This window comes from Nuphar pumila, chromosome 13 (genome assembly GCF_984573655.1).
Source record: "Nuphar pumila chromosome 13, dmNupPumi1.hap1.1, whole genome shotgun sequence".
In the NCBI taxonomy this organism is placed as follows: Eukaryota; Viridiplantae; Streptophyta; class Magnoliopsida; order Nymphaeales; family Nymphaeaceae; genus Nuphar; species Nuphar pumila.
Genome location: NC_143261.1, coordinates 102,554,735 through 102,580,115, shown reverse-complemented (window position 1 = coordinate 102,580,115; position 25,381 = coordinate 102,554,735). Strand labels below are relative to the sequence as shown.

The following is a 25,381-nucleotide window of genomic DNA, read 5'->3' as shown; positions in this document are numbered from 1 at the left end:
TTATAAGGAGTTTTGTCTTTTTTAGTAATGAGTTACTTTTAGATGTTGGCATGTATTTTGGTGTTAGCAGAATATGTGGAGATGATGTACACAATTAATTGGATTAACACATTGTGTTTTCTATGAAGTGAAGGGAAAAGGTCAAGTTGATCATGCATGTGGTCTCATTGTTACGAAGCCCATGAAGGCATTGAGTTTAATTTTTTATTTTTGGTGTTTAAGATATCTACTGATTGTTTATTTTTGGTGTTTAAGATATAGAATCATAGATATTTCACGGTTTCACCTCCTTAAATGATGTTTATTTTTTTGTTTTAGTAATTGGTAAATTATGAGAGTAATGATTTGTGTTCTTCACTCTCCATCCTTTGCTATTAATAATAGATATTTTAAAGTGTTTTAGACTGATTCTTATACTTTTATGATGCAGGTATATTTGCCTGTTCTTTGCTTCACTAATGACCATCACAAACTATGATCATAACAATTATGATGACGATGATGATTATTTTTTGCAATTCGGAGCATGAATCATCTAGTGCTGTTGAGAATGAAAATGCAGGAAAGGGCAAGAGGTCTTCTGATTGTCCATATCAGTTTGAGGACAGAAAATAAAATTATTTTGATGAAAAAGATGAACAAGAATATGACTTGAATGACTACTATTCTGAAGATGACCAAGATGATGAACCACCTAACATGCATAAAACAATAGTGCTATGGTGTCATGTATTGAAACAAAAGAAGAATGGGCAAGGAAAGCAAGGTGAAACACAGGTTTTTATGTGTAGACACTGCAAAAATATTTAACATGGGTCATATAGTTGAGTTTTTGCACATCTCATGGGAGCTCCAAAGGGACAAAGTGTTGGGATTACCTTTTGTCTTGTAGTTGCAAAAAATACAGAATTGAGAAAAAAAATTAAGAGGCAAGTTCGATGAGTGGAGGTTTCATCAAGTGCATTTGGGTTGAAGAGATCAAGAATTGATAAATGGAAGCCTATTAGTATGACTACATCTTCTAGTGGAAGCCGAAACACAGTTGATATTCGTGATACCTTTAAAAAGGTAGAAAGAAATGATGTAGATCATGAAATTATCATATTTTTGTGTGTAAATAGCATACCTTTCAATATGTTTCGATCACTGTATTGGGAAGAGATAATATCTGCAGTTAGTAAAGTGTCTCGATATAAACCCCCATCATATAAAAAAGTGTGAACAACGTTGCTTGACAGTGAGAAAAAGTATGTTTATAGAGAGTTAAATAAATTTTGAGAAAAGTTTGAGGAGTTTAGAGTTTCCATTGTCTAAGACGGTTGGACAAATATCAAGAACAAACACTTGATAAATATACTTGCATCAAATTATTTTGGCTCGATGTTCTTATATGCAAGTGGTTTTTTTAATGTGCAACAATTAGATGCAAATATTGCCAAGTTTTTTAATACGAGATTTAAACTTGTGGGGCCTTCCAATATAGTACAAGTGATTATAGGCAATGCAACAAATTACAAGTTAGCAGGTGAAGAATTAAAAAAAATGTATAAGTATATTTTTCGGTCACCTTGTGATGTGCATATACTTAATTTGATCTTCAAGGATTGGCACATGAGTTTCATTGGTTGGGAGAAACATATTTGCAGAGTAAAGAAATTGTGAAGTATATCACAAATCATTCAAAAACAATAGCAATCTTTAGAAGCAATGAAAAATTAGAGCCAATAAGGATTACAAAAACAATGTTTGTTTCACATTATACTACTTTGAAACGCTTGCTTGATGTGAGGGAAAGCTTGAAGCTCACAGTCATTTTAAATAGATTGACTGAGTAGAAACAATCATGCACTGATGAAACTATGAAAAAAAGAGTTGTTATAACAGAAACAACTGTTATTGATGAAGAATATTGGGATTTTGTTTGTTTAGCATTATTGATTACAAAACTCATATATAAGATGATTAAATTTTATCATCAAGAAGACCTTATAATTGGTGAAGTGTATGAAGGCATGAACAACATGTTGGGGAAAATCAAAGACAATCTAAAAGAACAACTAGATTTGTATGAAAATATTCATAAGATTGTCTCAAATAGATGTGATAGGATGAATGTGTCTCTCCATAGTCTAGCCCACATGCTTACTCAAAAATATTACGAGTCAGAGTATCTCAAGATCCCAGCAGCAAGAGGGGTCAAACGAGTTTCTCCTGGTAAAAATTTTATTTTATCTATTCAATAAAGTTTAAAGTTTAATGATTTAATTATTTTATTATTTTATTTGCATTTTCTTGTTATAATAGTTAAACATTTTTTTCTACAAAAAAGATAATAATATCTTAGATGGTGTAATGCTCGCGCTTGAAGTCATATCTGTTGAAAATGAAGAGCTCTCTACACTTTATAAGTCACAACTTGTGGCTTTTGCATCAAGAAGTAAAATATTTAGCCAAAATGCAGCAAGAATAGATGCATTGAATCCTACAATGACGGGCCTTAATTGATGACATTTTTATGGTAGTGATACATCTGAGTTGAGAGCATTAGCCATTAAGGTTTTATCTCAATCTATTATCATAGCTTCTGTAGAAAGAGTATGAAGCACCTATAGTTATATTTATAATGTTAAACGAAATAGGCTCAATGGAGATCGTATTGATACCTTGGTGTATATTCATTCTAATCTTCGATTGATTGACAGGTATAATTAAAGTGTTGTATTTTTATTTTGGTATTTTCTTTTTCTTTTTTTTATCATTTATTATTTATTAGCATTCATATTTTATATTCTTGTTATAAAAAGATGGAATAATCGTTACAAAGAAGGACCTAGTCGAAAATGGATATCAATCCGGAACTTCCTATTGTAAAAGAAAATACATTAAGATTAGTTGACATGCGTTGAGGAGATTTGGATGATAGTGCACAACAATCAAGCATTATTTTCAAATCTAAACCCAAAGATGCACAACCAAGAGCTCCATTACCTTCAATAATCATGCATACAAATGAGGTTGAAGATGATACAAATTAATCCAACAGAGCTAGTAGAACTAATGCAGATATACAAGAGCGATCATCAGTTCCTCAAGGTCGGATTGATCGTTTCTTTAGCAGGAGATCTAGACAACGTATGCTGATCTTGATCATGTGTTTTTTATTTTTACTTTCTTCTCTCTCTCTCTCTCTCTCTCTCTCTCTCTCTCTCTATATATATATATATATATATATATATATATATATTAAATTAAGGTTTTTGAATATTTTAATTTTTTAACATATTCATTATAGGAAATAAAGAAAGGAGCAGAAGGCTTGGTCGTGGAGGACAAGGAGGACATGATGATGAAGAAAGTTCTCGATCTATGACTGACCTAAAGGAGAAGAGAAAGATGACAGATTATTGATTGTTGACAATGAAATGAACTCTTGAATTCTTAATTATTCTTTTAATGATGTAGTTTGAGTAGTCCAACTTAGAAACTTTTATGTTACTTAAATTTTTTGTCATGGTCTTATAATATTTTGTTGGTTTGATATGTACTTTTTATTTTGAAGCTTGCATGATGAAGTGAAGTAGTGGATTATGTTAATTTTAAGTTTACACTTTACACTTTCAAACTTTATAGCTTATAGTTTACAGTGTAAGACTTTATAACTTAAAAATTTAACCACATCTCTATTTAATCTTTGAGTTTATTGATTTTTTATTTTCTATGTTACAAATATCACAAGTTTTACAACAATCAAGTCATTTGATTCTTTCATTGAAAAATGTATGTTTTTTAATCAAATTTATTAATTTTCTTAAAAAAATATTTAGTGCTTGCATGCATTTGTTAAATGGTTGCAACAAGAATATGAATTATGATCTTCTCTTGATATATTATTTTTTAAATGTTTGAAAGTTGCAATATGATGCATTTGTTAGGTAATTATAACTTATATTATTTATTATCTTAGATACATATTTTATTTTGTCAATGATGACATAAATCTTATTTTTTGATAAAATAAAAATATATAATTATATTTTCGCTTCCCTTTCGATTTTTATTTGCTTCCCACTCGAATCCTAGGTTGTCTTGTCCTTCGCTTCCTAGGTCGCTTACGGTTCGCTTTCGAGATGCTTCCTGATTCGCTTCTAAGTCGTCCCGCGCTTCTCGCTTCTTAAAATTTTAGAAGTGCCTCGCTTCCCACTTCCACTTCATGTATCGCTTCCCGCTCCCGCTTGTTCGACCGACAACTCTGGTTCGCGCTCTCTAAAAGAGCAGGAGGAGAGAGGGGGCGATCAGAAAAACTTTGATAGGAAAAACTCTTCCACCTCCCTGGAGGAATCTTTCCTATCAAAAGTTGTACTTTTTTTAAAAATGTTTCTCAGCCAAACATGTTTACTCGTTTGAAAAGGTTAAAAAAAAGTACTGTTTTCAGGCCTTGGTTCTTTTTTCCTAAGTCTTTCTTGCTTCCAAACGTGCCCTATAGTAAGCGTCACGTAGTCTCTAGGCTATAATTTGTTTGTAGCGTAGTTGCCAAAAAGAGGCATGGATACGTGAAGGTTTTATTTTTACTTGAACTGCGTATAGATACAGTTCCAAAAATTATTGATGAGTTTCTAATCAACATTGGTACATTTTCTAAAAGAATCGGTACAAGTTTCTAAAAGTTTGATATGAAAGTAAATAATTTACATAAAAAATACTTGTGAATGGAAACAGTAAAATATGAATATTTAATTTTACTTATGCCATAATATTTAAAAGTCTTAACGACAATAGTGCATTTTCGGCAAGGACATTGTCCTTTGTATGTAAAGATGATAATAGAAACGAGTTTGATATTCATTTGTAATGCAACCGAAATGAGTTTCTATTATAAATAAAACGGGTTTCCTCAGTAAGTTTACTGAGTATCTGGTATTGATACAGTGGATGCATGATAGCTAGGTTGTATTTATTACATTTGGTTGTTGCCCAAATGTGTTCCATACCACTATCATGTCCATATCATGGTCGTCAACTGTAATTTGCAAACGCTTGCAAGGTTGTGCTAGGAATTGCGCATGTTGAGAAAATATTTCCCCGTTGGGATGAAAAAAGATATACGTTAGCGTCTACCAGTTTGGTGTTAAAACATGATTAAGCTTTCTTCAACAATTTGGCGTTGAGTTTGATATAAGCCCCCAACAAGTTTAATCCATTTGTACCAGTTAGCCCACAAAAAGAAGAGCGTTACCCCCAAAATGAAAACAACTTAATTACTGGATTCCGCCCATTAAATGACCCGGTTCCCACTATCCCAGTGATGGAGTAAAGTGAGGCTGTGTAAAGTCCTTATTTCTTTCACTTGTTCGGAGCGTACAGACCACATGCTAGTCATGTGCAGCTTCCAGTTCCTGACTGTTTGAAAACTCTTAAGCAAACATGGGTACAAGTCTCACGTATGAAAGCTGGACCAACTTGCCTATCGATGTAGTTGGGGGTGAGTTTGGTTTCACACAATTCTTTTGATTGGATTAGGCCACCGATTTCTCTTGAATTCCAAAAAAGTAGAGGGCAAAAATAGAACCCCGACCCTCGTAATTCGGTTGAGGCGGTCATTACCATTCCAAAACCGTGCCCGTAACTCACCTTTCCACCATTGAAGTTGGACATGTACCTAATCAGTCCCAAACCCAACTTTCACCCACCAAGCCGTTTCAACTGCGTCAGTCCTTTTGTGGCTTCGCTTGTATAAGCGTCCGTTTGGACATTGGATACCAAACTCATGATGATTGAAGTGCATAATCATTTACCTTGACTGAAGGGGCACGCCAACTCATGAATGTTTGGACTTTGGAGAGGGCCTAGTTGGGTTTATTGGAACAAAGGTATTTTTGTTTTTTTTTGGATTTATATCCCCCAAAAAAACGCACTCAGCGTGAAGACTTTGTCGTGTTGGCTCAGGCGCACCGGGGCCTATGCTGGGTATCAGAACCTTGACCACCCCATCTAGTGGCCAGGGCTAAAGGTGTCAATGGTTCGGGTTTGGACTCAGGTGGATCCAGACCCGACTCTTCTTATTTATCACCCCTATCCGGACCCTATAGGGTTTGGTACGGGTTGGGTCCAGGTAAACCCAGCCCGTTGATACCCTTAGCCAGGGCCCAATCCCACTAAGACAACTCTCATTGGGGCTGGAAGGTAGATGTTAGATTTTTTTTTTGAAAGGCAAGCTGGGGTTAGGCAGACCCCTACCAGTTATACAATGATACCATCCGGATTTGAACTTGCAATGTCCCAACACAAGGTGACGTGAATTAGCTGCTCCTACCAGACAAGCGGAGCCCCCGTTGGTAAGACAATTTATTTAAAGAGAGAGAGATGACACGCATTTAATTTATAAAACGATCTTAAACTTTTCCAAGGAAAACCGTGCTCAAGTACATTCTCTGGCTTAATCGAGCTAAAAAGAAGGGAATAAAATATATTGACAAGTTTCCTATACTAAAGAATGAATTATGATAACGAGTTCCCTTTACAATACATCATTTCCAGCCCCCGTCAATACATAATAAAGCCATGGCAATTACCAACATTGTAATACCTGAGAATTTGAATTCACTTGAACAAAAGAATTTCCAAAGCTTCCCTGCACCTTGTAGCTTCAGACTGGGTCTACTACTTTCCCACCTTTATGGGAAGAATAATATTTGATGGTTTTGTATAATTTATGATCATGGTCTTGAATACACTGATTTAGCAATGTCCAGATGATTGAGGCGGCATGTTCCAAGAAGAAATTCCGGGAGTTCATCATGAGTATTTGCCTGAGTAAACAATTATTCGTCGGTTTAGAAAAAGCTCAGTCAGCAGTATAACATTGGTTTATAAAAAGCTAATATATTAATGAAGAACTAAACTCCTTTTCCCAAACTTTCAGGATATTTAGGTGTGTGTAAGTTCAATTAAATGTTTATAGTTCATGCCTGGGAATCAAGTCTGGAAAACAGAACAGCTGCAAAGAAAACAACATACTGCACCTGAACATGCAACTGATTCAAATCCCAAACTGCAGTGCCATTATCAAACAGTAGCACAAGCTGAGAATTTAATCTTTTGTCAGCCAAATCACAGATTTAGGTGACAGCCAAAGTGGCTCAAGTTGGTTGGGACATTAGAATCAAGGAGAGCGTTCACCCAGCAGGACTTGAATCAAGTTCCCAGGTCATGTACTTGGGTCCGTGGATCTTTGTAAGTACATACACCTAGAGGAAACTCTTACCTGTACTAGAAATGCCATTTCAATAACAAGGTTATTCAGGTAGCCAAGAACCAGCCCCACGACACCTCTTGCAACAGTTGATGAACCAATATCGATTCCAAGCTGAAACATAAAATTCCTTAAATTAAAAATTGCATGAAAGGGTAAAGGGAAAAGTTCTATCTGACAAGCCATATTCAGATAGTGTGTGCTTGTGAAGGCCTGTCAACCATTCAAATCAGGGTTGATCCTATATCACCTGAGCAACAATCCCAGGTTAAGAATGGATGGCGCCATAGGTTGGATGGTCAAACGATCAATCAGATCCAAGATCATGCTTAGGCAGCATAATCTGAATCAAATTCATATGCAGGATTTGATATATATGGTGCATGAAAGCAAAATTAGTGGTCATGCATGCTTGAGCCTGCATATTACCTGCTTCTTGAGCAGATCGAGATTTTATCCAAGCAAATCATGTCCAGTTTGATTCACAAGCAACCCTCATCGAGTGTTTACAGCCTCTTCTGCACTTGTCCATGTGCACGAGCAGGAACATACAGGTGGATGAGTGGAGGTGTGTGCATGTACGCAAGTGCACATCAATAGACCAAAAGCTTCACGCATAGTTGGCCCACCCGGTGACTCGAAAAAAAAAAAAAAACATTTGGCGTTTAAATCGTGACTCAAACTGTCGACTCAGATGACTCGGTATTTTTTTTACTTTATATATATTTAAAATTTTTGTTAAAATATCAAAAATACTTTTAAACTACTCAAAAAATAATAGAGTATACAAAATAACATATATTTACAACTTTATCCAATCCATTAATGCCTCTAATTCCAAAGTAATAGGACATGAAGACCCGGAACTACACTTCATGGGTGCGAGTATTGTATAGGTTCTTACCGCACCCAGATCAGTCAAAATTCAGCCTAGGGCTTGCTAATGGGTCATAAGCCCATCGGATGCCGCTTTTCCTTCAATCCTTTTTCTTTCTTTCTTTCTTTTGGGTGGGAGGGGCACCTACATCCACCAACTGTTGCTGTGGCAGTATGTCATGGGGATGATAACCCCAAGTCATTTTGGTCAAGAGATTTAATCAGCATTCAACCCTACGAGAAGAACTGTATCGAACACGTATGCTGACGCCACCAATAATGTTTGCTATCAGTGATCATGTAGGCATTTAGCAGTATATAATTCACTCGGAACTCCACTCAGAACCCAGCCGAGTGTATTGGGACAAAACAGTTGACACCGAGTCTCAACCGAGTTTTTGTAAAAAATGAGCTGAACTCAAATCGTCCCTCGGTTGGGAGTCCACTCGAAGCAAGTTGCCGAGTTGGCCGGTTCAACCCGGCGAGCATGCCAACCATGGCTTCAAGTACTTTCATTTAAATATGGTAGAATAAATGACTATTTAAGAGGTAGAGAGTGTTACCTCCAAGTAGTTTTTCCCATGAAAATAATTTATTTCCAGTGCTTGCCCAAGTAAACATGCTTTTTTACCAACACTCTGTTTCACTATCCAAGACCCCTGAGAGTGCCACAGACAAGATCAGTGAATATTCATCATCTCAAGATGAATATGGTAATCAAAAGGGAGAAATTTTAACCTTTGAAATATAGGGTATTAGTTTGAATCTGGAATTCCTATAAGCATCATCTCCTTTTACAAAGTTCTCTAGCAAAGGAGTTTCCTCCACAGCTGAGTCCATCATGTAATAGAGAGCAAGAGAATATGTAGTCGAACCAGGAACCTGAAAGAGGATAATAGAATGGTAGATCAATACATCAAATGTCAATTTTTGAGTCATTGGAAAGCAAGCAATCAACTAATGGAAGAATAAAAATTTAGGAAGAAACCTGTATATTGACAATGAAAAAAAACTCACTACCACCCTGTGCTGCATATTTCTGCACATACAAGCGTGTAGATTATTAACAGAGATAAGCATCACTTATTAATTGCTACAAAAGATTTTGACCATTCAATCACCTGAACAATACTTCCAGGACGGCCTGCAAGATCATCTTCTCGCCTATCTGACTTTAGCCAATCCGCACCAACCATTTGCATTAAGGTACTTTTTGCCTTGATCTGATGCATAGATAAACTTGAATACTAAGCACTGGGTGAATATAGTGGTCAATGGTACATATGTAGGCTTTAAAGGCTTGACATTTATCTAAAGTTTTGATACTATAGGTACAATAAGAAAAGTAGAGTCTCTTGCCATCAGAAAAATGCTCTTTGACCACCAATATTACCTTTTGCCGGTCATGAAGGTAATGCTTCCCACGAATAAGAAATGTTGAAGGATCTGAAGTTGTCCAACTGCATAATGTAGAACAACTAGGATCTTTTGGGAGAGTGCTCCCATAGGAGCAGGATGAATCTCTCTCATAGGAGCAGGATGAATCTTCTTCCTCTGTCACCTCTCTCAAATCTATGTAAGCCCTCCGCTGAACTGTGATGCATGAGACCTTAAATTTGAGAACTTTAAGCAAGACAACTAGAACTGTGAAAGCATAATGAAACAAGCACAATGACATCCACCTGCCAAATCATGCAACTTTTTCACAAAAACTGCAGCTGTTGACAGCTTCGGGTTGCATAGATCTTGCATCTGTTGTTCAGTGTCATTAATGCAACAACATAAAATTGTAGTTAGTTCATTGTTCTTTTCCCATCAACACAGTTTCATATCAAAATATACTTGTGAACACATGAATGAGAAGCAATGATCATCTCCTACAGGAATAAGCACTATCCAGATCTATTAGGATGAACATGTTGGTGCTTAGATCTAGTTAGAATGTGTCTGATCATGCATACATTTCACATGTTTATTCATCTTTATGTATGCATGATCCATAATAAAATCGCATTAAAAACCCATCTTTTATCGTTGTTTTCGATAATTTGCTTTGAAATCGAATTTTCGAGAAAAATCACATTTTTCAAAGCTTACCCCGCATTTTTAGTGTCTTTACTAATTTTAGAATTATCTTAATTATAGTTTAGTTAGATTAGGATTTAATTAATTGTTTTAAATTAGTTTTAGGAAAAACCCCTTTTGGAAAACACATTTTTGAGGAAGGCCCTCTTTGGAATTTTTGAAAATATTTCGGACTTTCATAGAAATTGTGTTTTAACCTAATTTTTGTCTATAAATAAAACTTTTCCAGCACACCTCATGTTTTTCCAGCAGCCATATTGCCTTTGTAAAGAAGCGGCTTTGAATATATTAGGTTCAATAATGAACCACTACACATGCACGTGAAGTGCGAATATATACCCATTAAAGGGAAAACACAAGCACATAATGTGCTAACACATAAACCCACAAAGAAGCAAAAATGCCTATAAGGCATAAGTTAATATCATTGAAGAAAATAAGGGTGTAACACCCATTACATGGAGCAAAAGCTCCTTCTTGGAGTGAAGAATACAAAGGGGAAAGCCCCTATTTATAAGCACAAAAAGGGACCACCTTGGGGGCTCCCAAAAGAGACGTTGGAGAGCCCCCAACGGTCAACGGTCACATTTGTGACCGTTGGGGGCTCCCAACGTCTCTATTTGGGAGGCCCCCAATATGGTAGGAATACGAAAAACAAAAAATAAAAGAAATATTACAATGCATATTTCAATTGGAATATGCGTAAAATGACAAATTACAAGAATACCCTTGAGGGTATTTTAGGAAGAGAAAATATATATATTTATATATATATAAATAGAGATGCGTATATATATATATATACATTTAAGGATTATATTTCAACATACATATATGTGTACGAGTACACATATTTTAACACCCCCCCTCAATCTTTGCGGGGAAACGAAAAGATTGAAAAAAGGACAAGACTCCAAAAGGCTTCGGTAAGGATGCTATTGAAACTTGAAAATGCCTTCCTCCAATTGCTTTCTAATGGTGAACACATTTCCCGATCCATGCAGGGTACTTCTTTTTATCCTATCTCCAAGATCCTGTGGAATAACAACAAAGAACAAGTAAAAAATATCTTTGCACTTTACTCAAATGGAACATTCCTAACAAGGTGCAAAATTATAACTTTTGCATAGAAATTTGAAGCACAGGATATGATAATTACTTTAGCAGGATAGGATAATTACTTTAGCATGAAAAGAAAATTTAGAAAACCAAGGTTTCAAAATCATATATCATGTTAAATAATGGGCGAAAACAAATTGCAAAAATGCATAACGCATTCATAAGGTCCAACATTAGACAAACACAACCCATAATGGAGAATAACAAGATGGTCCATTAAGGGACACCACAATAAGCCTACGAAGAAGCATAAGCTACATATGCTTTATTGAATGAGGGCCTAAAAGGCCATAATGAGCATATGCATATACTATCATAAAATGAATTAATACTTAAAGAAATCATTAATGAACATGCTTCAAACATACTTTAGTCAAAATGAACAAGGATACAAATATTCAAAAGCCATGACGAATATGAACTTCAATAAGAAGAGCTTTATAAAGGTATATTTAACACGCATAGATCAACAATAGAGTTCTTCACATCTTTAGGGAGAAGATCTATGTCAAATAAATGTCATATATAAGAAGCATGATTTGACAAAGTATATTAAAACATTCACCCAAGATTCAAGAATGAATATCATTTGAGACAAAAGACTCATTTTGCATATCAAATACAAAAGTGGCCGAAAAACTGTAAGCACTTAATATATAGATTAAATGCTAAAATATCAATTTGATTTAGAAACATATCATAGATATGATTCACTTGTATCTAAAAACACAAGTTATGAATGAAATTTTGCAATTTTCAATAGTAGTTCATCCACTACAAGCAACTACCTTATTAGTCCTCCAAAACCTACAAATCAAGTGTATAAGCTACTAGAACAAGAACATAACCATAATGTCATTAAATGCCAAAAGATACACACAAAGATGTGTAAAAATACCTCTTGTCTACATGTAATAATACTTGAAATGAGTGTATCAACGACAAAAACAAGAAAATACATGCCAACATTGACAAAAAGCATCTCTTATCTACGTAAAAAGACACTTAAAACCAAGTATGTTCAGCTACTAGAACAAGAGTATCAAGCCAACCATGGGCTAAAACACAATACAACTCTTGTCTACATAAAATGACACTTGAAATGAGTGAAAGAAACAAACCATGGGCATACATTGTAGCGACTAGAACAAGGACACAAATGTCAACATGGACTAAAATCACACACCATGGTGTGAATCAACGTGCCTTGTCTACATATAATAACACTCAAGACAAGTGCGTTCAGCTACTAGACCAAGAGAAGAAAGCCAACAAAGGGCTACCAACACACAAAGGTGTAATAAAATTCTTGTCTACATATGATGACACTTAGATAAGAGGTATAAGAGGAGAAGACTTTTGAGGCAATAAAACTTGTAATGACAAACATATAAATAAAACCTTTAATCAATAGAACAATATTTTTCAAAAAAGAATACCCATATTTTTTGAATAAACTATGTAAAAGTATCTTCAACAAGATACTAAAACTGATAGAACAATATTTTAGAGAATAAATGTGTGAACATACGCACACCAATAACACATGAAACACTTGTGCATAAAAGCACGAAATCACAAAATGTGTAAATGCACACATAAGTTTCATAAACAATAAAAGGTTGGGCAATAATCCCTAAAACCTTGATTTTAATATACCTTAAAACGTTTAAGATTTCAAACACCATATTTCCATCACATATATAAATAAGAGCATCCATAAGACCAATGGCCAAAATCAAACGAGTGACACACTCATAATTAGAGATCATATACAAAATCATTCTATCCCAAGGTGCACATAACTCACCTCAATCACCATCTATAATATGGCAAATGGACAATCTAAAATGACATAACACAAGGTGCCCATAACTCACCTTAACAATTATCTCTAATATAACAATAAAGCCATAAAAAAGGATTGATGCATCATATATCTTGTGATGGATAGAAGATAAATGTCATAAAAGGGCAAAGAACTCTTAGAGAAAACATTTTCCAAATATGTGATTTTACAAAGAGGGCCGACTCAAAGGTCCAACATAATTAATCACAACAATATGTCATATAACAATAATGTTGCATATATACGAAATTATGTTCAATCATGATCATTATAAAAAGACTTAATAAACACAACATGAAATATTTAAGCTATATCATGTGTGAGAAAGGAATTGGAATAATCCAAGAAACAAATCAAGTCTTTATAATTTGCAATTATATGTATACCAAGATGTAAAATGGCAATAATCTTAAATGTGTAAATTTAGGATAACATGTACCAAGAGATTGCGGAAGCATTTATAATGATAAAAGAAACAATCTTACAAGTCCATTAAGGGATAAAAACAAACACAAGCCCTAAAGAAGGCAAAAAACATCTCTTTATTGAAAAGAGTACCATGTGAAAATGTCTATGAATAGAGACAATACGCATACAAGCATAAATATTTTATAAAAGAAGTGTACGAAGACACTCTCACAATCACTTGAACAAAATACACAAAAAGCGTAATAAAGACAAATATGCAATAATGCATGTATTTCATAAAAAAGAACAAATGCTTGAGTCTCTCAAGCTTTAATTATGCAATTATATGCTTGATAAATGCAATTTAAGACAAAGAAGACCATATTATGGCCAATGTAGGCATCCTTTTAGAGATACAATCAAGAGGTTTTGAAACCTTATGTGAAAAACACAAACAAACATATTTATAAAGTTGCATCATTAGAAGAAAAAATAAAAAATTAATGAAATCTTTTATACCAAAGGATGCAATAGATACATTATGCATTCTATAGAGTGTGAGAAGATTTTAAAAGATCTCTCCTAATGAACACAATGGTTCATACAACATATTTATCACAAATAATTTTTCAAAATTCTTTAATTAAACCAAAACCATTGAGAGACTTTTAGGAGTTCATAAATATTTATCATTAACAAGAACTACTTAGGGTTCATAAAAAAGTAAACTACAAAGATTTAGATGTGAGAAATTCTCATACAAGAGTTATATCAAAATATAGCAAAGATCATTAACTTATACAAGAATTATATAAGTTATCACAAAAAAATGCACCAAAAAACCATACACAAGAGTTTTTAAGCAAAGATCATTAATTTAGCAAGAAATCGTATATAAAAAGTTAACTTATAGGTTAATCACGAAATTCTTATGAAAAAATCATAAATCTCACATAATTGAAAAACAATTTTGCAAAACATAAATTACTATTATATGTGATGAGGAATCTATAAATATATAACCAAGAATTATATATTTGAACAATAAACAAGTTTACCAAATTTAAAAGTAGATATTTTAAAATATACGAACACGCGAAATGTGAAAGGAAATGATTCAACTATCGAAAACACTAAATGTGCAAGAAAAATAGTTTCATAATGCATAATATGTTAAGAAAAGAGATACATACCGAAAACTTATAAAAAAAGAGAGAAACAATGAATACTTCACCATTTCTTGAGCACCACGCTTTCCGTTGCACCAAGAGACAACCCCATCGTAACCTTGCTCTGATACCATGTAAAGAAGCGTCTTTGAATATATTAGGTTCAATAATGAACCAATACACATGCACATGAAGTGCGAATATACCCACTAAAGAGAAAACACAAGCACATAATGTGCTAACACATAAACCCACAAAGGGGCAAAAATGCCTATAAGGCATAAGTTAATATCATTGAAGAAAATAAGGGTGTAACACCCATTACATGGAGCAAAAGCTCTTTCTTGGAGTGAAGAATACAAAGGGGAAAGCCCCTATTTATAAGCACAAAAAGGGACCACCTTGGGGGCTCCCAAAGGAGACGTTGGAGAGCCCCCAACGGTCACATTTGTGACCGTTGGGGGCTCCCAACGTCTCTATTGGGAGGCCCCCAATATGGTACGAATACGAAAAACAAAAAATAAAAAACAAAAAATAAAAGAAATATTACAATGCATATTCCAATTGGAATATGCGTAAAATGACAAATTACAAGAATACCCTTGAGGGTATTTTAGGAAGAGAAAATATATATATTTATATATATATAAATAGAGATATGTATACATATATATATATATATACGTATCTTTATATATATATATATATATTTAAGGATTATATTTCAACATACATATATGTGTACGAGTACACATATTTTAACAGCCTCCCCTCCTTCTTGCCTCACTCTTCTCTCTCCCTTGCTTCTCCTCTCTCTTTTGCAGATTTCTTTCTCTCTTACTCTTCTTCTTCTTCTTCTTCTTCTTCTTCTTCTTCTTCAAGCTTCGAACCCTTTCGTCATCGGCAACTTCTTCTTCGTCGGGGCAGCGTGGATGCAGCTGGATTGACCATCTTCTCTTTTCAACCCATCCATCAGAGGCGATCCGTGACAGGTCGTTTCTTTCTCTCTCTTTTTCACCGTAGTTTAGGTTTTGCATCTCATAAAGCATAGCATCGCATTTAGTTTTAGTTGATCTTCACATCATCTACAGATTTAGTTTAGTTTATTTTAGTTTTATTGCATCTGAAAAAGAAAAAGAAATATATATATATCAAATAGTTTATTGGAGTTGTGCATCATGTAGTTTGATTTTAAAATCTTGGTTTCATCTAATTAATCTTAGAATAAGCATATCTGCATTTTTTTTAGTTTGCAGCATATACGTAGCATCGTTTTTCTTAGATTGAGTTATTAGGAAGTAAATTAGTCAATTGTGTGTTCTAGAGTTTCGGTTTGTGTAGTCCATGCTAATTATTAGTGAATAACAATAGAATATTAGTTTTTTTGTGTTTGATTTTTTTGGGTTGACTTAGCTTTTAGTCGTATATTAGAATACACCTCTTTTAGTTACCATTTCAGTGCATTGTCATGCCTTTGTTCTATGTATTTTCTGTTAGTTCATAGCTTACGTGAATTTTTTTAGCTGGGTCAAAATCACGTCCAGCGTGATTGACGCTGGTTGTTCACGATTTACCTTAGCTAAGTGTTATTACCTTAGCTAAGTGTTATGAGTGTTTCTTTGTTCTGTGAGTTAATGTTGAGTAATATTAGTTAGATTAGATAGTAATAAGCATGTTAAGTAGATTTTTGTATTAGATTATTTGTTTTTGTTTTTAAGTGTCAAGTTGTTTTCTTTTATTAGGGTTCGTATAACAGATTGTTGGTCCAACGTTTTATTTTTTTTTGTTATTCAGTTAGCGGTCTTTGTTATTTAGTTTTAACGTCTTTGGTAGTGTTCACCTGGTTAAGTGTTAGAGTTTTAATTTTTTTTACCATGTTAGTATGTTTCATGTTTGTTTTGTTTTGTTAGTAATTTTATTCACGTACATAAGTTAGTAACTCACGTTTGCTATAGGTTAGATTGATTAATTTTCATATAGGTTAGGAGTTAGTATATTCTATTAGGTCTCATTAAGCTGTACGTGAATAAAGTCCAAGTCATTTTTTTATTTTGAATAAGCTAGTGTTTGTCATTCATTAGTCGTTGGGTTCATTGGCTGCATTAGTCATTGGCTGCATTTCATTAAGTGGTCATCTCATTAGTCATTATTCATTAGTTGCTAGTGCATACCATTAACATATTTTGTTTCATAAGTTACTCATTGCATAAAGTGTTTAAGTAAACAGTTTGCTTTATAAATCTTTTAGTTATCGTCAAGCAGTTCGTAGATTAGTTAGTCTAATTCACGAATCTTTTTTTAAGTAATTAATTAGTTACTAGATGATTTGTGATATTATAGCTGTTTAAGTTAGATTCATAATTAGTTTTTAGTGTTAAACGTTGAGTTTTTCCTATTTATAATCCATTAGTTATACTAATTCGTCTTGTAGTGGTTTGCTAGAGTTAGTTTAGATCTTGTTTTTAGTATTTTTAAGCTTAGATTTGTTTTAGTTTTATTCGTACTGTTGTGTTTTGTTTTTGTGTTTTGCAGGGAAGCATTGGAAAGTGTGGTAGAGCCATTTTTTGTGCCCTCGAAGTACCCTCTGAGATCCCCTCAAGCCCTCAGAAATGCCCTTAGAGAGCCCTCAGAGGGCAAAAGAAAACATGCATTACCTATTTCATTGAGAGAACAAAAAGAGGGAATGACAAAAGGAAGCAAATCAATTCAAAGGGACTACAAGCCTCAAGCACTGAAGACACTTTTGCTTTTAGTTTTAGATTAGGATTTTAATTCATTTATTTATTAATTGAGTCTGTAATAAAACCGTTTATTATTTGTTTAAGCCCTCTGCGTAGGGCAGCACTCTCTTGTTTATTTATTTATTTAATTAATTCTTTTAATTTTTGCAATAAAGCGTACTTAGATTATGTGTTGAATACGAAGTATTTCCCGTTCCCTGAGATTGACCCGGATTCCACCACTCGTACGACCCGGTTTTTATTATTTGGTGTCTGGCTTTCACACTTGTTTTTATTAAAAATATTGTTTTAAAAATCGTTTTCATAAAACTCACAACAATGCAAAATTTGGCTTAAACCATGCATCAGCTCATAACTTTTTACTATAAGCAGCTTTCACTTGACCATCTACCGTACAAGCAAACCTTATAAAACAAGCCAAGAGGCCAAAACAAACTTGTGCCAATCTACTTATGAATCAAAAGGGCAATCATGTTGGTTGAAACCCCTTGTTGATTTAACAGGACTTGCTGCTGGTTCAATGGGTCACCAACCCAGACCTCGAGGGGAAAGCCAGATTTCAGCACTAAGTTGAGTTTCTCTAGCTCAATGGGTTGCTAAATCTTCAACCACATGGCCACAGGTATTCAACGACAATTGCTGGAAAGACAAACATACAAGTAATAATACATTGGAGATTACTACCTGAGGTTGTTTTTCCTTTGCAGCATCAGGATACCATGTGTTCTCCGAACACTGTGACATGAAGTGATCTGACTCAAGGTCAAAGTACTCATACTCTGACTGCTCAGGGACATCAAAAAACTCATCTGCAGCATCACTCAGTTGAAGGAAAGATCCAGCCAGATTGCCTTGTTTGGCATATGCCTCTTCCTGTGGTTCTTCTGCCAATAGATCCCCACTTTGCCCAGTCTGAATTGAAGATTGAAGTTCGACTTTGATGTCCTCCTTGTCACTTTGTGGCAGTGGCAATACAGCTCGACTTGTCAACTCACCTGATGAGCAATCAGTGCATGGGTTGCTTCCAAACTTGGCCCTATACATTTCCCTCAAAGCTGCAAAAGAAAAACACATACAATATTGATGCCTGAAAATATTTGTTGCTATGATTACTGAGCATACAAAATGCAAAAAAATATCAAAAGATCACCTGCAATTCTTTCTGTCATTCTAATGGTTATAGATCTTGCATAAGATTTAAATAAATATGATTTCCAATATTTCCAGTCAATAGAAAGCATATGCTTGACAACTGATTGTCTCCCTTCATTCAATGGAGATATTACATATCCACCACCTGAAAAACAAAATAAAAAATAGATCTCTTAATCAATTTGAATGTACCATGCCAACGTTCAGAAAGACAACAGTTCCAAAACCATTGTTTCTAAACCACAGCAAAGCATACATTACTTTTAAGGCAGGCCCGAACATAGTCCTTCTTAGGTAAGCATTTCTTGTGGAACACTGAATGGTACAGAATTACTGCAAAAAATATATATATAATACATTCAATTGCTTAGGAAAAGCTTCATTGAGGACCAAGACAGGTGCAAAATTTCTTTTTAAAACTATTACCATATGTCCCATCATCTTCTCTCCTCCAATACCTTCGCATCAATAAGTCTCGGGGTTTTGTTCCCCTGCGGCATGAACATAGAAACATAAATACAAAACAAATGCCATTTTTTTAAGAGCTACAAGTGCAGAAATGAATAACTTATTCAATTTATCCATTGATATATGATAAGTTTAAAATCTGACCGAGGTAACCAGTCCTTCTTCAACTGTTCATGAATAATATCTGTGTGGCCATCAAGGTGCTCAATGACAGTACCCCAAGAAAAACAGAAGTCCCATCTTCAAAACAATGTTAGATTGAAGTAAAATAGTCAGGTTTATTCAAATGCTAGTAGCAATCAGCAGTAAAATGATAGTGAGCATGTTGAAGAATGATACTCTGATCTTGATACACCAAGAGACATGACTGTCTGGAAGATGGACTCAGAAGTTGCATCAACCACACCAACTGCCATTATCGCTGGATGATCATCATAATGCTGAAAGGTAAAAAAAATTACAATTGAATCAGGATGCGGTTTTGTTACAAATATATTGAAAATAAAAGATTACCTCTCCATGGAAGTCTCTATCCCTGGCCTCCTTGAACAACCGTAAACCTGGATGGACAACAAATCTGAGTGTAGGCATTTAACAACTTTGCAAAACAATGAAAGAAGCGTATGCTGAGATGGATGTGTGGAAATACAATAAAAGATAAGATTCGAAACGAGGAGATACGTAAGAAGGTAGGCGTTGCACCCATTAAAAATAAGATGAGAGAGAATCGTTTACGGTGGTTTGGACATATTTGACGAAGGCCTAATGATGCTCCAGTTAGAAGGATGGAGAAATGGGAAAATATATTAGTTAAAAGAGGTCAGGGTAGGCCTAGGAAGACATGGATGGAGGTGATAGGAAAGGATATGAATGCTTTGAACCTCATCGAGGACATGGCATTGGATAGAAATGAATGGAGGAGAAGGATTCATGTGGAAGACCCAGAATGATTTTTTTTGTTGGTTCATATCGCCGACCCCAAATTTTTGGGATGAAGGCATAGTTGTTGTTGTTGTTGTTGCAAAACAATGAAAGAAGTCTGCTTACCATTCTGACAACCACATATTGTCCATGGAGATGGTGCAATAACATCTGCTGTCACAGGCTCAGCATGTACTGATGAACAATGGGTCCAATCCAGACCTTTTGTAAGGGGCAAAAAAAATGATACATTATATTTCTCAAATGATCAGAGAAAGAACAATATCTTGAACCAGTCATTTATTTTGTCAAACTTTCATTTCAGTTCTGTGTACTTATAGCACATGCACCAAAGGAGTAATAGAAACAATGGCACAATAAAGATATGCAACAATTAACTGCATAAAATATAAACAATTTTCCAGTTATTCATTCTGCAGACAGCATAACCAACAAGCAACTAGTTAGTTTAATTTTAGATCAGTCAGATAAAATTTTGCATGTTAGTTCACTTCACCTTTTCTGCAGTTCTTTTGTAGACGCTGACAGTTTCCAGACTTCCAGTTATGTCGATACCACAACTGTACACTTAGAGGCTATTTCTCTAACCCTGTTTCAGTTGCCATATGGTCATTTCAAGCCCAAAAGTCTTGTTGAGCACACAACACTTCATGCTTTCTACAGGTTTGATTTTGGATAGTCATCAATGATGCATGCATCAAAATTGCAAGGTCACCCCAACAAGTTCTCTTCCTAAAGCTGAAATATGTAAATTTGTTGAATATGATGATGCATGCACAAAAGGTGTAATACTGTAATGTTTCAGTCCCAGGTTAGGTTGAGCCTTGATGTCAAGGCACATTATTCTTGATGAGCTACATCACATAGCATGAGTACATGTGAGGCACGGGTATGAAGGGTAAGAAGCATTTTAGACGTAGACAAACCCAGGAACCACCCTCTACTGAGATCCGCAAGGAGAATGCAACTTTACTACTAAAATCAGCCAGCTTCTTTTGATAAAAATTTAAGAGACATTAAACAGGGAAATATTTTATACATTTAGCTTTTTGTTCCTAAATATGGTACTTTACTAGAAATAGCCGGAATTTTTTTTTCACTATCTTCTCAAATTTATGCAAATATGGGCAGTCATGCAAGCAAACAACATATTATGTCCCCACACCACTTTGTGTCTTCCTCCAAGTCTTTACAGGTCTTCCCAATTGTTTAGTTCCTTCAGCCTATATCATGTATCCTTTCAAATAATTCCTTTTATGCCTTCCTATGTATGCTCTAACAATACATGGTACTCCTTCATTTTCTTAACCCATAACTTATATTTTACTTATTCTGCGTCATATGTAAATCCACATTAGCATGACCATCTCAACCACATGCACTCTTATCCTTTTGCAGATCTTTAGTTCCAACAGTCTATACCATACAATAATGCAGGTTCTACCATAACTTTACAAAAAAATTGGGACTTGCTGGTCCATGTTCCACATATAGACAAAAGTTGGAGAGAAAATAAACAAAAGATAGAACGTAACTCCTTTCTGTTCTTGTCAAAAGGACATCGAATGCGATTTAACATAGATATGGGTGGTACAGCACCTGAACTTTTTAAGATCCAACTTTCTAGTCCCTACCTAGAGTAAATTGGTCCCTACCTAGAGTAAATTGGAAAGAAAATAAAGAGAAGTTAGAGCATGACAACATATTATTGTGATATGAGTGCACTTGAATGTGTTTCAGCACACATCTGATTGGTATAGCACATGAACTGATAAAAGAAGACTGATTTGCTAGTCCCTAATTTTAATTTTTTTAACATATGAATATCTCTTATTAAACAAGTAGGCAAGATTATACAACTCTCCCATGTCTAGGAATCCTGGTTTTCACAGACTACATATGACATGTAACATTCCACGTGTTTCTTAGGTAATACCACCCAGCAAGAACAAGGCCCAAGACTTCATTCATTCCAAGTTCTCATGCTTGCTTGCATCATGAGTCCAGAAAGTACAGTTTTCAGCAAGCAAGATTTCCAGTAAATTGCACAATAAAACATGAACAAACAATATACAATTATTTAAGAAGACATATTGAAAGCACATATGCTTACTTCCCCCCATACTTAAAGAATACATGTGACCATTCCCCTTGCTGTGATTCAACCTGCCATACCATTACCGATGTCAAATGAATACTACTAAATGTTAGAAACAAAACATGTGTGGAGAGAGAGAGAGAGAGAGCATAAACTCATAAATGTGTCTGCATGTGTTTGCATGCCATATACATGCAAATGCATGAACTAAGAAAATTATTAATATACATGGATATGCAAGTTCCCTGGGTTTCTGTGCTGTTAAGTTAATTCGCAAATTAACTTGGTGAACCTTCCATGTTCATGACCTAGACTTGACCACAAAAATGGTTGATTTGAGTCACATTCCATATATTTATTCATAAGTGGGCTATGAGTCATAAAACACATCTATATTTGAAAATTCCTCCCTCTAAACATAAGTTTAGAATGTTTGAAGAAAATCAAGCCAAGTTAACAAGAAAGGATGACTAGAAAGAGTATAACATTTTAAATTTTCACAGCCAGATTATGTTGGCAGAATGAGAATGTTTGCACATCAGACAGGATTCAAGGGATAAATCTGAAATCAGGGTGCTGGAGATTGGGGGAGATAGATGGAAAGCACAGAGGGGTAGCTACCTGAAATATTGTTGTTTCTTTTTGGAAGAAACCAGAAGGTTATCTACTTGAATTGGATGCTCCTGAAAATTAAAGGAAATAGTAGTTCGGATTGACAGTCCTGATTAGTTTAAACCAACACATTGAAACTTCATCTGCAGTCTATACACCAGTCTTGTGCTAGTTTATACCTTTACGGTTGCCTCTTTCAATGAACGTATCCATCTAGCTGCTGCTTCTGAACTCCTTGCTCCCAACTGTATTAAATAGTCAAACCACATTATATCGATAGTTTTGATTGAAAGCATAGAGATAAGTATTTAAATCTAATGAGGCAAAATACAACTAGCAACAAACAGAAGTCCTCTCAGACCTTAAGTTGATCATTGTGATCCGAAGCATTATAAAGTGTAAATATGAAGAACACCTGCCATTTTAGCCAAATTTATTACTGGAAGTTGTATATATATATATAACAAAGAAAACGGTGTGTCCATTAAGTGCAAGAGAACACTTACTTTCCTGTGGATGCTTTCTCTCCCGTTGTCTGTGACACGTATACAGGAATCAATAAGTGCACTTCTTATAGGATCCTGAGACACAATATTACAGATCTACTGCATATCAGAATTCCATAATTACTTAGACATATAGGAAAAGTTATCTTAATATGAAGCATGGGTTCAATATTTGCCCAACAGGAATACCGAATATGGTACATGATTGAGTTCCTAAACTGGGGAAACTTGAACCGGCAGCCATCATATAATCTGATCACAGGGCAAAAGGCAAGTCATGAAACATATGCATCATCACTGCGTGCCAGGAGAAGAGAAATCAAAATTTCCTTTCTTTGCAAGATTTAAACTTCAAGCCAAAAGACTGTGGTTTTGTTTGATGGTGGTGCACTGTGGCGATTGTTCCACCTATTGTATTACTTAGACCACACATATGACATATCACGCATTTTCACTATGATCCAAGTGAATGTGGTGGTGTAGAAAAGATTTTTTCTTGAAGGCTTATGAGTAAAATCTAAAAGAGAACGTGTATAATGTATTATTAGTATCCCATACAATAAAGATAGAAGCATATCAAATGAATTGGTTTGTCAGAGCACGCAGCTCCATAGAAAACCAGCAGAGACGTTTTTTCAAGTTGTGAGCAAATATTGAGATTCAATACTTGCATTACCTATCAATTTTCTCAATAAATTCGGCAGATGTGATAAACCCATTAAAACTCCTTCACCTTTGATTAGTCACCACAAAAACGAATGGTAATGATTTATTCAACGATAAAAAAAGGAATATCTGACAACTAAATATTCTGGAAGAAGTGTCATTCAAAAAAAAATCTGGAAGAAGAGCCCAACCAACTGATAAATAAATGATAAAAAGATGCATCCATTTGGCAAGAAACTGACCGATGAAGAATAAAAATCCCCAAGTCCGTAAACAACGACACAGCATCAGATTAAAGAAATGATTCCTTGTTATCGTCAATAAGCAGTGCCCACCATAGCTCAATATTGATGATCTTTTAGATGGTCGCGTAAACCAACTACCTGATTCTTGATAACAATAGAGCTTTATCGAACAACAGTTTTCCCACGCATAGACCAATAAAAGGATCAAAGTTCTATGAAACACACCCCCAGAGGCAGAAAACAGAAAGACCAAACAAGAAATCTTGACAATGATTCCCAATGAGAATGTTAGATATCAACACAAGTACAGATCACACCATCGGTTGAAGATGGTGCCCAATTTAAGCACCTGTTTCAACAAAATATAAAAAAGAAGGCTCGTAACAATGCCACGATTATGAGGAAGATAAAAGAGGCAATGCATGTAAAAACAGGGTAAAAAAGACTCCCAAATTCACATAAATCATTCTAGGCAAACCCAATCACCGGAACAAATAAAGCCAGAGGTTCTGTGATAAGTCGTCTTTGCAGTAATGAAAGAAAGAAGAAGATGAAACACAAGATACCTCTGTTTTAGACACGGGCATGTATTTGAAGCAATTCAGGCAATTTTCCTGGAGAACGAAATACCGCTTCCTTGAAGATTGCAACCCGAATCTGTTAGAACGTACAAGATACAACCACCCTTCCATTTTCCCTTCGCCTTCTGAGGTACCCATTTGAATACCTTCCACCTTTCTCTGTTTTTTCTTCCTTTCCTTTTCTTTCTTCCTTGGCTCTAGACACCCACCATCATAGATATACGAAAGTTCTTAGTGTATGTTATACCACTGGTTAAACAAAAAGAAGAAGAAAAATATATCCGGTCTCCCCCACAAGGGTAATCGGCGAATCAATCAGGGCCTGGATTCCCACCTTCGACCTGAGAATGTCAGGTGAAGGTGACAACCAGCCAATCTTTTTCTCCCTCTGGGCCTCTACGCTCTACCTATATAATTGTTACTGTTGCTTTATTATTATATTTTCCAAATGCCAAATTTATTAAATACGTAATAGTAATAATTATCGTTATTATGTTACTTAGGCTACTTAAGATTAACCACCAAAGGAGATCCCTGAACTGTGCTCTCTCACTCTCACCTTCCTACGGGTTATTTGTATTGTGGGCTGGATAGATGGGTCAACGTAGGCGTCTG

At 34.9% G+C, this 25,381-nt stretch overlaps 1 protein-coding gene across 6 annotated transcripts; it reads right to left on the bottom strand.

The window, feature by feature from the left end:
- Positions 1 to 6,367: 6,367 nt before the first annotated feature.
- On the bottom strand, positions 6,368 to 25,284 carry LOC149819539 (protein ENHANCED DISEASE RESISTANCE 2-like). Of its 6 annotated transcripts, none has more exons than XM_089985934.1 (22): positions 24,752 to 25,275; positions 23,275 to 23,370; positions 23,130 to 23,183; positions 22,948 to 23,013; positions 22,778 to 22,839; positions 22,172 to 22,224; positions 20,164 to 20,259; positions 19,630 to 19,676; positions 19,456 to 19,556; positions 19,261 to 19,356; positions 19,075 to 19,139; positions 18,910 to 18,981; positions 18,647 to 18,793; positions 18,181 to 18,551; positions 9,808 to 9,877; positions 9,519 to 9,718; positions 9,247 to 9,348; positions 9,114 to 9,164; positions 8,864 to 9,007; positions 8,689 to 8,784; positions 7,262 to 7,363; positions 6,368 to 6,806 (listed from the first exon to the last, which is right to left on the bottom strand). In XM_089985934.1, exons 1-22 carry the CDS (start codon positions 24,902 to 24,904, stop codon positions 6,714 to 6,716), a joined length of 2,337 nt encoding a protein of 778 aa, XP_089842060.1. In that variant the 5' UTR covers positions 24,905 to 25,275; the 3' UTR covers positions 6,368 to 6,713. The 6 variants fall into 6 exon arrangements, with proteins under 6 accessions (XP_089842060.1, XP_089842061.1, XP_089842063.1 ...); XM_089985935.1 differs by having other exon boundaries at positions 23,275 to 23,349; XM_089985937.1 differs by lacking the exon at positions 8,689 to 8,784 and having other exon boundaries at positions 24,752 to 25,276.
- Positions 25,285 to 25,381: the final 97 nt, after the last annotated feature.